Source organism: Patella vulgata, chromosome 6 (assembly GCF_932274485.2).
Source record: "Patella vulgata chromosome 6, xgPatVulg1.2, whole genome shotgun sequence".
NCBI classification, from domain to species: Eukaryota; Metazoa; Mollusca; class Gastropoda; family Patellidae; genus Patella; species Patella vulgata.
Window position 1 is genome coordinate 1203517 of NC_065884.2, and position 16358 is coordinate 1219874.

The window sequence follows — 16358 nt, forward strand, 5'->3', positions numbered from 1 at the left end:
TTTAGACTAGAAAGTATTTATGCGTACCAAAGAGGATCCACCGAATAACCGCCTTCACCAATGGCGTGATATGGCTCTGATGTTTTTGGGGAAGTTATTGCAAGCAAATTCGATGTTTATAAATGCTACAGTCTTCGATTATTGATTGTAATTTACACATTCAGACAAATCTGCACAACAGATTTAATAATCTAATGATATTAATAATAATGATATAATATTAGAACAAATGAGTACAAATTCAACTATAACATCTACACATAATGAGTATAAGTACAAATATAAAAACTGGCTGAAGATGGGGGGGGGGGTCGCCACCCGCGCTGTGAATTTATGAGACCAAGTTTTTCTAAAGCAGTTTTTTGCGTAGATTCCGAATCTGGGTGGTGATCAGGCGTTTGAGTGGGCGTTTGAGAGATATGGGGGTTCCAATGTCTACACTACTTGGGGGAAAATGTGATTATGTTGACATTAATGGTGACCATGTTATATATAAATAAAACATAGATTTCTAGGACTGCCCATCTCTAAATAAGTATATATGATGGCCCTGGACAACTGTTTTGATTTGTGGCGAGACTGGTGGGTGGTTGCGTGTGTGCTTGTGTGGAGTTGGGGGGGGGGAGTAAATTTGCTGGAAATGAATTCACGTTGATTTAAATGATGAGTTTCTTAGAACTTGATGAAACATCTCTATAAATATATGTATAAGATTCCCATTGTGTGTGTGTGTGGGGGGGGGGGCAACATGTATTTTTGTGGACAGAAATCATCTGGTTCAATATTGACCTTAAAAGTGGTTTCTCGTTAGCTTTTCATTCAGTACCTATATTTGGTCATTCAAATTATTAAATTATGATGGTATGTTGCAAGAGATCTGGAAATGTAAATCAAAAACAAAGTAAATCAGAGACATGTTTAGATATTAGTTTATTCTTAGTCTTCATCAGAAGATTCGAAATCAAAGTTTATAATATGAGCGAGATATTACCAACAGCTCGCATATGTCATTTGGATATGCTTCATATACCATTTCACATTGTAAATCTTCATTCTAGCCATGTTATTTTTTCACCCAGAAAATCTTTCTTCTAGTGTCATCTACTGATGTAAGTCGCCTTCCGCGATGTTTCCTACCTTTCCCCGTCTCATTATCGATCAAAATGTGTCTTTTAGGATCATCTCGAAAACGCCCCCTCAAACGCCTGATCACCACCCAGATTAGGAATCTACGCAAAAAACTGGTCTAGAAAAACTTGGTTTCATAAATTCACAGGTCTTATTCGCCCTCGGCTTTGATATAGTAATTTGTTGACAGTCGGTTACATATGTCTTCTCTGTGTTGCTTTAGTAATTCCAAAGTTGACAGAATTACACAGGATCTTGGTAATAATCATTGAATCGGTATAATCCGACGTGGTAATAATCTACAAAAATAATTCTAAACTTTGATTAGAACAACAATAATTTCTCTCAAACAGCACAGAACGGGATGGTAATAAATCGAGAACACAGTCCACATGGCTCAAATAGAAACTTGTACGATCAACATAGAGTTCTGTACAAAGTGCTATGAAATGTTCTCGAAATAATTTTCAGATGTTTTGCCCTCGGACTGGTCTGTTCCGACTTATATAGTTTTAGAAATATATTAGAACTTTCCGGAACATTCTCGAGTTTTCCACAATTTTCCAGAACCTTTCAACTTTTTCTACCTTCCAATTATTTTTAAAAGGGAGAGAGAGAGAAATGGGGTTTAACGTCCACTCGACAAAAACTAGGTCAATTTGGGACCCGGAGAAAACCCACGAAGTTGGACAGGCGACCCTACTCCTCGTCACGTACAACCGGGGATTCGAAACCACGCCAGTTGACTCAATGACAGACTTTATGATACAGCACGCACGTGCTAACCATTCAGCCATCCAACCCCCCTATTTTTAAACTGTTTCCTGGGTTTCTAGAAGTTTGATTGCCTAAAATAGTAATAGACAATAGATTTCGATGTATTATCATGACATCATCACAATAAATTCAGGATTTATATTGGTTATGTTTGAAAAGATGTGCACATTAAGCACAATTGAAAATATCTTCACATATCATAGAATTGCGTCGTTATATGATTCAATATTGTCATACCTGGACATGTAAAAATAATCCATTCATAATTAGTTACACATTTCAGTGGAGAGAAATAAACAACCGATATCAGCTATGGAAACTCTATATGATTTTAAATAGTATCTCTACGCATCTTATGGCATTTTTTATGTGTGCATTTTTCTGTTTGCGAGCTCATTGTATTAACTGAAATTCTCCCTCTTCATAATCATCATACCGGGTATCTTCATGTGGCGAGTTATTGAGACATGTTCAAGATTTCTTTATTTAACACAATTTCAGGAATATGTATATGTGAGAAGAATTATGGTGGTAGTGATTGTTCAGTGAATATCAGCGACCCACCTGTAATGGAATATCTCTCAGAAGATGGATATTGTGATTTATCAGATGATGAATGTTCTGAAGTTTCTGTTTTTGGTGGAATTTTCGTAGAAACTGAAAATACATCTTGTAAAATCAATTATATTCAGGTAAAATTGCATATCACAGAAATCGAAAACAAGACAAAATATCTGGTGTACGCTGGAAACAAAACATTTATAAAGAATTAACCAAACCATATTTTTTTTTAAAATGGATACGAAAGCACCTTGTAAATAATAAACAAGGTCACAAGGTCTAAAGCTATAAAGCTGTATCATTGGTAACAAACGTATAGTCAAACCCAAATAGTTACAAGACATCATGCATGTAGATAATAGTGGAGCCCGCATTGACTAAATCTATCCTAAGACATATTTATAACCATAAAACGTCTCCTTTCAAGTTAAACAATATTTTGTAAAAATATCAGGAATAAAACAGACAACATTACTTCACAAAATCCTTGATTGTTCCAGATGATTGAAAACAACACAGTCCAGAATGAAGAGGAAACAATTCACAGGCCGGATGTGGAAAGTATCAGTGAAGCAATTTGTTTCCTACCAAATCATAGCAATCGGCGGGAAACGGAGAAACCAGAAAATGAATTTGTGAAAGTTTACAAAATATCTGTAGCTAATAATGGTATAGCTTACAGTGATGAAGGTCTGATGGTTATTTTTAACTCTAGATGTCAATACTGTACAATAAATGGTCTAGATGTCAATTGTTCCTTTACAGTAAGTCATAATAGTAGATCTTATAGTCGCTGAAACTCAGTCTTTAACGTACCGAAACTCTGGGACAGTTGTCCGCATTTGATGAAATTTTACAGGATAATCAACCACATTAAAAAACCCAGGTACGCGTATACAATGGAACTGTTTTATAGCTAAAGAAAAGATTAAGTTGTGTCCCTTCCCGAAATAAGTCTCATAATTCATTCATTATAAACAAACGTGAACCGTGACGACAAATTGGGGTAATAAAAACCATAGATATGATCGTTGTAGAAGGATACTTTTTACAAGCGTCGACATCTTGTTTAAAGGCTATCCACCTTCCTTCCTTATTACGCTATCTAGCTGAAAGGGTAGATATTTTACATTTTATGTTAAAAGACAGGATAATCTATGCAATGACCTAGTTGTTCACAAAATGTTGACAACCCACCCAAATTAATATTCGAAGAACATTTTTCTGAATGATAGAGACTACAGACCTCAGTATATTTATACAGATACCCTGTCTGTCCGTTGGTGCGTGTCATATTTAGGTAGGACACTACGGTTTTTTAATTGAAATTGGCGACACCTTTATAAGTGTTCAGTTCCGGAGAGCGATTAGTCTAAATAATACAGCGATCGAATATTTGTTCTCGTGAAGTTGTGGAGTATTTTTTTTCTCGTGAAGTTGTGGATAAGAATTAACTGCCCTTGAACGATTTGAATTAATCCGAGTCAGATGACAAATGCAGTGATATAACTTGGCATAAATTATCACAATGTTGTACACATTGGTAATTGTATATGCCCATACTCTATCCCGTACACGTTATCTATTAAAACAACCCAAAAGGGACCGAAATTATTTGATATCGATTTTGCAATTGATTTGATAACGTGAATTAATTTTATGGTGATTTCTCTGGATGTGCATTAATTTTAGGGTGATTTCTGTATGTCTGGAGGGGTTTGTTATGAAAATGGTGAACCACATGCTAGCCATAAATGTTATGTTTGTTCCGTCAACAACGGTTCTAGATCGTGGAACTATTCAACAGGTAAATAATATATACACTAATCAGTAAGCCCAGAAAAAATAAATGGACAATATCCTTACGCTGTTATCCCACGTCTAAGATTGAGCTGTTCCGCCGCTTGGATTTCTTTTGATGTGATTTTCTCAGTGGCCAATGATTAACTTTTATTCTTTTAAGCAAGATAATAACAATATTTCCCGGTCTCTAGAATGCCATCTATCTCTAAGAATTTCATCGAGGTTCTGGTCAGTTAGAGCGAGTTCTTATCCCGAGTTCACAAAACATTCTCAGACTTAAGTTAAGAACTTACTCAAAATTGTTCGCCTTATTTTAACGAAATTACAGCCCCTAATAAAACGTTTATTATTTTAGTGTATCAAATACATCAATAAGAAACTAGGTGCAAAGTTTTGTGTTTCTGGATCAAAGACATTTCTCATAAACAGTGATTGAAAGTTGAGTAAATTCTTAACTTTAGTCTGAGAATGGTTTGTGACCTCGGGGTCTGGTCTTTTTTTATACCCCTGGTATCTCGTGGTCAGCAACAAGGTAGTAATTAACTGATTGGTTGCATATGCCCAAATATGATTCGACAACCAGCATTAAATGTAGATGATTTTTTTTTACCCGTCTAGAAGAAAGTTGATTGCGAAATAAGAATCATAATTTGATAACAAATTAAGTCTTAAACAAAAACATTTTTTGGTTATGAAAAATTGGGTATTCATTTAAATGTGTCTAATATGAGCTTATTGTTGTTATTACTACTTAATTTGGGGTATTTTAAAATTGTTAACATATATGTACTGCGGCTTGGTCTTATCATTGGGGGGGGGGGGCTGAATGGGTAGCACGTGCGCGCTGTATCATAAAGTCTGTCATTGAGTCAACTGGCGTAGTTTCGATTCCCCGACTGTACGTGACAAGGAGTAGGATCGCCTGTCCAACCTCGTGGGTAAATTATTGAGTTCTGTCTTGGCCAGATTTTCATGTGGACGTATATTGTCGTCGCCCCTGTCCGTCCGGACGTCCGTCCGTCCACAATTGTTTGTGAACAGTCTACAGGTCACAATTTTTATCCGATTTCAATGAAACTTGAAAGATAGGTTTATCACCCCAAGATCTCGGTTCCTTTCGATATTGGTATGTATTGGACCTTAACTTCATGGATTATGGCCCCTGATTGTACGAAAAATCACGTTTTAGCTTGTGAACATTGTAGAGGTCACAATTTTTATCCGATTTGGTTTAAACTTGAAATGCATGCTTATAACCCAAAGATCTCGGATCCTTTCGATATTCGTGCATATCGGAAGGTAACTTCCTGAATTATGGCCCCTGATTGTACGAAAAATCGCGTTTTTAGCTTGTGGAGCCTATAGAGGTCATAATTTTTATCCGATTTAAAAAACCGTATTATTATATCACCGTTACACCCTAAGGATGACTGAGTTCGAATTTCGTAAAAATCGACCCAAAACTGACAGACAAAATGGCCGCCGTTCGTTCTCAAATAGCGTAAAAATATGGTATATCAAGGGTGTGGACCCTATAGGGGTCACAATTTTTATCCGATTTGGTTGAAACTTGAAATGTAATTTTATAACCCAAAGATCTCGGTTCTTCTCGATATCGGACCGTAACTTCCTGAATTATGGCCCCTGATTGTATGAAAAATCACGTTTTTAGCTTGTGGACCCTATAGAGGTCACAATTTTTATCCGATTTTGTTGAAACTTGAAATGTAAGTTTATAACCCAACGATCTCGGTTCCTTTCGATATTTGCGCATATCGGACCATAACTTCCTGAATTATGGCCCCTGATTGTACGAAAAATCTCGTTTTTAGCTTGTGGACCCTATAGAAGTTATAATTTTATCCGATTTAAAAAATCGTATTATTATATCACGTTTACACCCTAAGGACGACTGAGTTCGAATTTCGTGAAAATCGGCCCAAAAATGACAGACAAAATGGCCGCCATTCGTTCTCAAATAGCGTAAAAATATGGTATATCAAGTTTGTTGACCCTATAGAGGTCACAATTTTTATCTGATTTCGTTGAAACTTGAAATGTAATTTTATAACCCAAAGATCTCGGTTCTTCTCGATATCGGACCGTAACTTCCTGAATTATGGCCCCTGATTGTATGAAAAATCACGTTTTTAGCTTGTGGACCCTATAGAGGTCACAATTTTTATCCGATTTTGTTGAAACTTGAAATGTAAGTTTATAACCCAAAGATCTCGGTTCCTTTCGATATTCGCGCATATCGGACCATAACTTCCTGAATTATGGCCCCTGATTGTACGAAAAATCTCGTTTTTAGCTTGTGGACCCTATAGAAGTTATAATTTTTATCCGATTTAAAAAAATCGTATTATTATATCACGTTTACACCCTAAGGACGACTGAGTTCGAATTTCGTGAAAATCGGACTAAAATTGACAGACAAAATGGCCGCCGTTCGTTCTCAAATACCATAAGAATATGGTATATCAAGGTTGTGGACCCTATAGAGGTCACAATTTTTATCCGATTTTGTTGAAACTTGAAATGTAAGTTTATAACCCAAAGATCTCGGTTCCTTTCGATATTCGCGCATATCGGACCATATCTTCCTGAATTATGGCCCCTGATTGTACCAAAAATCGCGTTTTTAGCTTGTGGACCCTATAGAAGTCATAATTTTTATTCGATTTAAAAAAAAACGTATTATTATATCACCGTTACACCATGAGGACGACTGAGTTCGAATTTCGTGAAAATCGGCCCAAAATTGACAGACAAAATGGCCGCCGTTCGTTCTCAAATAGCGTAAAAATATGGTATATCAAGGTTGTGGACCCTATAGAGGTCACAATTTTTATCCGATTTTGTTGAAACTTGAAATATAAGTTTAAAACCCAAAGATCTCGATTCCTTTCGATATTCGCGCATATTGGACCGTAACTTCTCGATTTATGGCCCCTGATTGTACGAAAAATCGCGTTTTTAGCTTGTGGACACTATAGAGGTCATAATTTTTATCCGATTTAAAAAAACGTATTATTATATCACCATTACACCCTAGGGTCGACTGAGTTCGAATTTTGTGAAAATCGGCCCAAAATTGACGGACAAAATGGCTGCCGTTCGTTCTCAAATAGCGTAAGAATATGGTATATCAAGGTTGTGGACCTTGTAAGTTTATAACCCAAAGATCTAGGTCCCTTTCGATATTCGCGCATATCGTACCGTAACTTCCTGAATTATGGCCCCTGATTGTACGAAAAATCGCGTTTTTAGCTTGTGGACCTATATAGGTCATAATTTTTATCCGATTTTATAAAACGTATTATTATGTCACCGTTACACCCTAAGGACGACTCGTGAAAATTTGCCCAAAATTGACAGACAAAATGGCCGCCGTTCGTTTTTAAATAGCGTAAAAATATGGTTGTGGACCCTATAGGATCACAGTTTTGATCCGATTTTGATGAAACTTGAAATACATATTTATAACCCAAAGATCTTGGTTCCATTCGATATTCGCACATTTTGGATCATAACTTCCTGAATTATGGCCCTTGATTGTACAAAAAGTCACGTTTTTAGGATGTGATCCCTCTAGATGTCACAATTTTTATCCGATTTTAAAAAACGTTTGAATATATCACTGTTAAACCCTTATGATGGTTGAGTCTGAATTTTGTACAAATCGGACCAACACTGCTGGACAAAATGGCTGTACGCAAATATTGTAAATATATGGTATATCAAGGTTTTGGACCCTCTAAGAGAGTGGACACAATTTTGATCCGATTTTGATGTAACTTAAAATACATGTTTATTATAACCCAAAGATCTTGGTTCCTTTCAATATTCATGCATATCGGATTGTAACTTCCTGAATTATGGCCCTTGATTGTACGAAAAAATCACTTCTTTTTTTGAGCTTGTTCTCTGTCCATCTCTTGCAAAATGTGGGCGTATCTTGAATGGCAACCGCTTGTTAATTGGATAAGCCACCGAATGTCAAATAGTAAATGACGAAGATGAAAAGCCAAGAGAAGATAAACTACTATGGATAGTGGGTGTAGTACTTGGAATTGTAGTGTTGTTCTGTGTGTTTCTGTTAGCCCTTTGGTGCATCACCAACAAGATGTATGGCCGTATTATTGTGGTTAAAGATTAATTGCCTTATTAGAGTAAGCATGGGTCAAATCTTTGGGATATTACAAGTCCGGTTCTCATTCGTTGGGAGTGGCATCTGCAACGTCGAAAAAGAAAAATTCACCTTGTTCGGATTGGATACGTACACGAACAATGCCATGTTGCGATTAAAAAAACTCGGCTAAAACTCCGCTAGCCGAGAAATATTCTTCTACCTCGCACTACACCATAATATCTTAATATATTTACGGCAGAAATGGTCAATTCCGGTGTTAATTGATACCTCGTTTGGAATAACAAACAGACAGCTACCTAGCATTGTCCAATGCTTCACATTGAATATGAAAAGAACCCGATAAAAACCGTAGCCCCCATCGTATTCACGGAACGCTAAATATCGATAGGGTCACACGAAGTTGTCATGCCAGATAATCAACTTTTACAAGAGATGGGCGTGGAGTATAGAAAATCGAAAGGGCTGATTGCATGACTTGCTTACCGAGCTTGTGGTCTATGTATACACAACTAATATGATTGGTTAATATTCTCAGATCCTCATTACTATGGTATAAAGATAACCTTAACAATTGTTGTATATGTATATGTTTTTATATTTCAGTAAACGAAGAGTAACAGCTTCTCCTCAATTTGCAAAGACTGGTATCTGGCTAGTAAAATTTGCTAACAAAAAGCCATAACCCGAAACCAAATGCACCGGAAAGGTTATCTTTTGATTATCATAAAGTAGGGTATTCTGCAGAATAACCAAAAAGCAAAAGTATCCAAAGAAGGCTTCATCTTGCTTTAACTCCGTACCAGTCATCAATGCTTCAACGTAATACTTTACAGGTTTCGTCACTAAGTTCAAAACCCCTCAGATTCAACGTTAGAAAAAAATATCGCAAATACCAAGTCTCGCTATTTCCAACTGAAATGCCTTCCTGTGATAACCAAGTTGCAAGGTTCAAGATTCGCTCAATGTCAAAGTTGCTGGAACTAATTCACTTCTGTTCTTCCATTAAGCTATGAAGTATGCGTGTGTTTGGTTTTTGTTTTCCTTAAGTTTTTCAACATACAGCGTTATGTGTTTGTATCACGACCTCTGGTTTGGGAATGTTATTATTCACATGGCTGCGGTAAAGGGAGATAGCGTACTTAAAAGCTTGGGATTTTCAGACCAATCTAGCAACGGCTAGATGTTGTAATACTCGCCGTCGTGTTCTGACATGAAATGTTAGTGATACTAGAAATAAATATAAGAACTATGAGGGGAATTTTGCCCGGACAGCAGCGTTACGGCCTACTTTTTCGAAATCCAACCGTCAATGGTTCTTTCACGTGCACGCCAATATGCACATGAAGCCTCTTTTTGCGTGCGATCCGACAACACAGACTAGGGGGGAACATTCAATTTAACTCACGGCCTCCAGTTTAGCGAGCCAACGTCTTACTCACTGAGCCACGATAGGTACCAAGGAACATCGAAGCATGATGTAGCGGTACTACTAAAACAATTAGTTCAGATGTTGGGTGGGGGTGAAATGTCCCACAAATTTACGGTGAGGGTTATGCCGGGCCTGCGGACTGTGAGCGTGGCATCTAGAAAGTAGTCCAATATAGCCATATTAATGTTTGTATGTATATCTTAAGAATCAAAGGATCTGTTTTGGTGTGCATCAGACCGCAACTTCTTAGGTTATGGACCTTGTACAAAATGTGAACTTGTACAGGGTTTCTGGACCAACTGGAGCCCCCAATTGCTCAGATTATGAAGTAACCTAACATATGTTAAAGATCACAAGATCTTGAAGGAGTTTGATTTAAGTCTGTATTAGACTGCACTTTCTTAGGTTGTGGTCATTGTCCGATTTCAATGACACTTGTTGCCATGGAAATAATGATATCAACCAACACATTTTGTGAGGTTTTGGTCATATATATTCTGTTCTATCTTGATTCCTACCCCCGTTAGCATTATGTATCAGTGGATATCCAAAGAAATGATCGTAAAATCGTATCTTCGTGTACTGGCCGTCATATTTATATTATTAATGCATTCTAATGACGCTATTTTTGCGTTATGACATCAAAATGACGTCACAGACATGATTTGACTCCATCTTCGAATTATTTGGATACATGTTTCTAACTGTCCATAATACGATTTGTCCGTTATTTGAATATTAAATTCAAATTGACGGCCATCTTGAATTTATGTCCAATTTTTGAAGACTTTAGTTTTTACATGCTGAATACCCAAATGAATGTTAATCAAAAAATAACCTTTGCGGCGCAATGTCTTCTTTGTGCTTTTCTATATTTACCAGCCTATATAACCAGACCACTGCCCTACAATAATAATAATAATAATAATAATTGTCTTATATGGCGCTACATTATATACATTGTGTGGAAAGTATCTTTAGAGTATATAAATTTATGATCACACCACTAGTACATCTTATTAAATAGATAATTGGAACCGAATGCACTTACAATTGTTATTTTATTATATTTTATTCATTATATGTACATGTACTCAAACATTGTTTGTGGGAAAAAAATGTTATTGTATTATACTTTATCAATTATATTTTATTAATTATCTGTGCATAATTAATGTTTATTAACTCTACCTGAAAAGAATGAAATATATTAAAGATGTAATCAAGTTGTAAGTTACTGAAAGTGGGGTTACTGTTTAATTCAGTTAAATAATAAAGATTTGGTTAAAGAAGTTTCTTGAAAATTGGGTTTAATTTCACTGTTAACTATTAACATTAGTTTAATTTAAGTAAACATTTGTATGGCTCGGGCAACTTTTAGTTTTGATAAAAAAAAAGCGAGATTAAATTTTAAAAAATAAGATCATGTTTGAGTTGAGCCATTTTGGCCAATCTGGTCCATCTACCAACGCCAAATCAAATCATCCCTCTTCGAGTTTAGTCGGTAATGTCAAAAAAATAATCCAGCCAAATTGCATTGACTTCGTTCGTTTCATATTGTTAATATAGGCTCCGATCTCCAACAAATTTTAATTGATTTATAGTATGATTTTTCTCTTCATATTTTCATAACTTTTAATGTTTAACTTTTTAAATAACTATATATTTAGATACATGTTTTCATAAGTTTTGTTAATATAGGCTCCGATCTCCAACAAATTTTAATTGATTTATAGTATGATTTTTTTCTTCATATTTTCATAACTTAATGTTTAATTTTTTAAATAACTATATATTTAGATAGTTGTATTCATAACTTTTGATCTTGAACTCTTTAATAAATATATAATTTTTTTCATGTATTTATGTTATCCATTACTGATTAACAAAACTAATCCTAAGCACGTATCTGTCATTTTATAAAGAAAATGAAACGGTTACTTTTATGACGTTGTTGGCCAAAAATCTCCTCGGGATTTTCCCCTTGTCAGTGGCGCAGTACGGGGAGCCTGTACGTTATAATTCGGCATTCGACAGTAACACAGCCCCGCCTACTTTCCATTCGACCATTTTCTCGCTAGCTCCGACCGAAGGTGTAAGTGAACGTTGGGTGGCCGATTAGCAAGGAGACCTTTTGTCAAGCGAGTAGGGTATTGACTGGTTTGTTGGCGTACACGGGACGGTCCTCTCTCGCACTCGTCGGTTTAAGCGTTTTTACCTGAAATCGATTTGTCCGTGCAAAGCTTATACAATTTGCTACCAGATGGCGCCATGAACTGGAGTTCATGGAAAATGTGACTTAGATCCCCTGGTCTCTTCAAATGTAAACTTAGTGGATCGGAAAACTACCAAACTCCACAACTCGTCAAAGGCCACAACAACCCAAAGGTAAATTGTTGTATCTCTTTTTTATTTCCACCTTACCAAATTATGTGCAATATTAGATACTGGTAGTTCAATTAATACTTATTCTAATGACTTATTTTGTAAATTGTCCGATTCTATTAAAGGACAATTTTTCTTCAAATCTGCGTAACGCATCTATCGCAGCAATGATTTCTGTGTTAAAATTATATTTGGAACGTGTTTAACCAGTTCTATCACATAATTATGTAATACTGTCTGACACCAATATGTTTCAGCAGATAATAGTTGCATTTCTGTTTTAGATTTCCGAACTACTGTTGATGTGAATTATTGTTGTGAATTTCATATACTGAAAAAAACCTCCCAACCTGTCATTTTGAGTGTTTTTTAAGAAATCAAACCGTATTCTTGACGTTTCTAATGTTTCTAATGCCACTCTTGTCATGAAACTGTACTAATTCTTGTTGGCAAAGAAATTATGATTTGGAGCAAATTGAATTTGGTATTCAAAGTTTGTGTTTTGCATTTCAAAATTTACTACGAAATAACGTTATTTTGTGTAAAAGTTTGTGTGCAATTTTAAAACCCATACTCTACCTTTAAGAATGTTGAATACTACTAACAATTCTATGACATTATTTAAAGTTTATTCCCCTTGAAGATTCAAACTCATCATGCAAATCATCATCGTCCGTGTCTTCATCGAATGTACAGATTCTTGTCATGCAAATGTACAGATTATTGTCATGCAAATGTACAAATTATTGTCATGCAAATGTACAGATTATTATCATGCAAATGCTTATATAAGATAGTGGTAGCTTTATTTAAAAAAAAATTACGTGGAGCAATTTATGAACGGTGGATCGCAATAACTTACAACATTTTGACTTTGATATTGTTTACATCCCAGCTGTTCAAATGTGTGTACCTGATGCACTGTCGCATATTTATAAACAAAGTAACAGTAAATTCAACAAGTTTATTGAAAGCCTTGTAGAGAGGATCACTACTCTCCCTTCGTGTGGCATTAATTTAGAACACTATCTTGTATCAGATTCTGTTGATGTGTGTGATGCAGACATATTGTAGACACTAAACCAATCTTTGTAATCCTGCAGCAACTCATGGTTTCATTTCTAATTCTATATATATCTTTGGCGTACGGCTGGATGACTGTTAGGGGGCAGAACCAGAAATGCCCGAAAAGAATTTGTGTTAGCCCCCCCCCCCCCACACACACACACAAAAGAAAATTGGGAACATTTGACGACCAAACGCGTTTTCTTGCTATTGTAGCCCGTTAACACAGCAACGTCAAAGTGACCTAATAAACCAATCGTTTACAGTTCATGGAAACGAGACCGTCGGGAGAAAATTTTGAAAATTTAACTGCCGCAAACGTGTTTTCCTGCTATTCCAGTCCATGAATACAGCAACTTCAATGTGGTCCAATATAGCCTACCTTAGGTGGCTGACCCGAACCCCAAACAAACAACCAATCATCGCGGAGTATGGGGGCCGCGCCCTCCTGGTGAAAATTTTGAAAATGTAACCGCCGCAAATGCGTTTTCTGCTCTTCTAGCCCGTGAGATAATCAACTCCAATGTTGTCCAATGGTTTTGTAACCGAAATCCCACTCAATGCCGACCTGAATTCCAACCATTCAATCAGACTGTTGCAGCTGCATTCACAAATAATAATTGATGCCCGAAAATGTTTTAATCCACAGTCAATTCAGTACAAATCCGTGGTATTCAATTAAAAGAAAAGTAAAACTGGTGTTTTATTAGATTTCGGGCACCTTATTTTGCCAACTAGATGAAATATTTTTTTTTTTCACTTGACCCAAAAGTCAGATTGCCCGAAAGTTAGTGGGGCAGCTGCACCCCCCCCCCCCTTTACCCGCCTTGCTCGTATGCCTATGGAGTGAACTTTGATGTTTGAGCTGTATTTATGATACGATGCAATGTCATGTATTGGTTTCTATAGCATTGTGCATGGGTTTATATTCCATTAATCTTTTCTTAAGTATTAATTTATCTGTATTGTGTCCATTTTCCTCAGTTTAATTGTCTATCATATTTCAAACACCTGTCATTTGTCCTTGTTTCTAGTTCAGGCGGTAATCAGCTTATTTTACAGCATATGGGAGATAACTCCTTTCGGATATTATAAAATTTTATTTAGAGTTGATGTCGTGCTTTCCTTTCTAAATATTTATATTTGTTCAAATCATTTCGTTATGGGAATATGGATGTCACTCAAGTTTGTGGATCAGTGAAATTGTAATACCCCTTGTAGTTAGAACTTTCACATGTACAATAACTCGAAGAAGTAATTATAGGGAACAATTATAGGCCTTTCGCTAATTGTTCATTGAAATTGCAACTGAACCATACAATTACTTTTCCTTCTGGTACAATTAAAATATTCTTAAAACCCGAGATGTAATTACATGCATTGGAAATCAGTTGATTACAAAGATATCCACATCTCCCGAATGGAAAAAGAACATTCAATATTGCACATTCAGATATTAGCTGAAATCGCTTTTATTCAATGTACATTTTGTTTCATAATGGCAGATGTTATGGATACGTTATCGTATCATGATACATGAAAGCGAAAATGATTAAAATATTCTTATGTCGGCTAACTGGCACCCATGGTTGTCTAGATGGCACTCGTTTAGTCATTACCATAATAGACAATGTCCTTCGTTTTGTAAATCAATTTGTACTAAACGCGAACTCTGGTATAATGCAATAGCCATATGTGTAATCTTGTAAGATCCTTTGTCTAGAAGGGGGATTATAAGAGGGAATCCAAAGGAGATTATTCAGGCGATGGCGTCTAAGAGGGGCCATATAAGTTAGTTGGGAGTTGGCACCTGAGGGATCTAAGCAAGGCTAGGACCATGGCCCCCTCAACACAAGCTATTTCTTAGATGTTTTGTAATTGATACGTTTGAAGAATAACATGCAGTTACAAAAAGAGTTTGGTCTTTGAGTCTTGAAGAACGAATTGTGTAACAATTTTTGCCTAATGTATGTTAACGTTTATATCACTGTTACGGTCACTGTATGGTGATTGTAGTCATTACGACCAGGGGGGTCACGTGGCTAAGTGGGTAAGACGCTGGCTCGCTAGCCTGGTGGTCAGGTGTTCGAGAAAGTTCATCCAGATTTTCCGGTGTGATTTCCCCTTGTCAGTGATGCAGGACGGAGGGCCCGACAATGACAGCTGTCTAGTCGTTCGGATGGGACGGAAAACTGAGGTCCAGTGTACATATTGGCGTGCACGTAAAAGATCCCTTGGCAGTTGGAATTCGATATAAGAGTAGACCGTAGCGCCGCTGCCCGGGCAAAATTACCCTCATAGCAGACAGTATGGCTTAAGCCCGTCTTCATTAGCCCAGTTTTGGAGCAGAACAGTAGGACGTTAAACCCCATTTCATTTCATTTCATTACGACCATCGTATATGAAAATAGAAATATGCTGTATAATTACTTTATGGTACGATATACTAAATACGTAACCTATGACTAAGCTCTAGGGGTCGGGGGTGGGGCACTAGTATAAGATTATATGTTAGATTAAAGAGGGGATCACGGGTATGAGATTGTATATTAGTTTAAAGAGGATGTCACGAGTATCAGATTGTATGTTAGTGTAAAGAGGAGTGTCACGGGTATAAGATTGTATATTAGTTTAAAGAGGGTGTCACGAGTATCAGATTGTATGTTAGTGTAAAGAGGAGTGTCACGGGTATAAGATTGTGTGTATGTTTAAAGAGAGTGTCACGAGTATCAGATTGTATGCTAGTGTAAAGAGGGTGTCACAAATATCAAATTGTATGTTGGAGTAAGAGGAGCGCAACGACTAGCAGATTGTTAGTTAACTGAATGAAATAAAATGGGGGTTAACGTCATAGTGTTCTGCCCCGATTGGGCTAATGAAGACAGGCAGTGTGCAGCTACTGCCTACTCTTGTTTCGGTTTTATCCGTGATCATTTGACCTTACCCTCAATCATTGTACCTTACGAATGATCTTTGTACCTTAGCCATACGGTCATTGTATAATTGTACCATAGCCATACGGTCATTGTATAATTGTACCATAGCCATACGGTC

General features: G+C 36.5%; 1 protein-coding gene across 1 annotated transcript in view; it reads left to right on the top strand.

Annotated features, from left to right (window-relative positions):
- LOC126823501 (von Willebrand factor D and EGF domain-containing protein) overlaps positions 1 to 11708 on the top strand; it is an 84968-nt gene extending 73260 nt beyond the window's left edge. The window contains exons 15-18 of the mRNA XM_050552385.1: positions 2407 to 2597; positions 2967 to 3230; positions 4159 to 4273; positions 9029 to 11708. Coding sequence (XP_050408342.1) covers positions 2407 to 2597; positions 2967 to 3230; positions 4159 to 4273; positions 9029 to 9042 — 584 coding nt within the window. The 3' untranslated portion in view covers positions 9043 to 11708. The remainder of the gene's footprint in view (positions 1 to 2406; positions 2598 to 2966; positions 3231 to 4158; positions 4274 to 9028) is intronic.
- The last annotated feature ends 4650 nt before the right edge of the window (positions 11709 to 16358 follow it).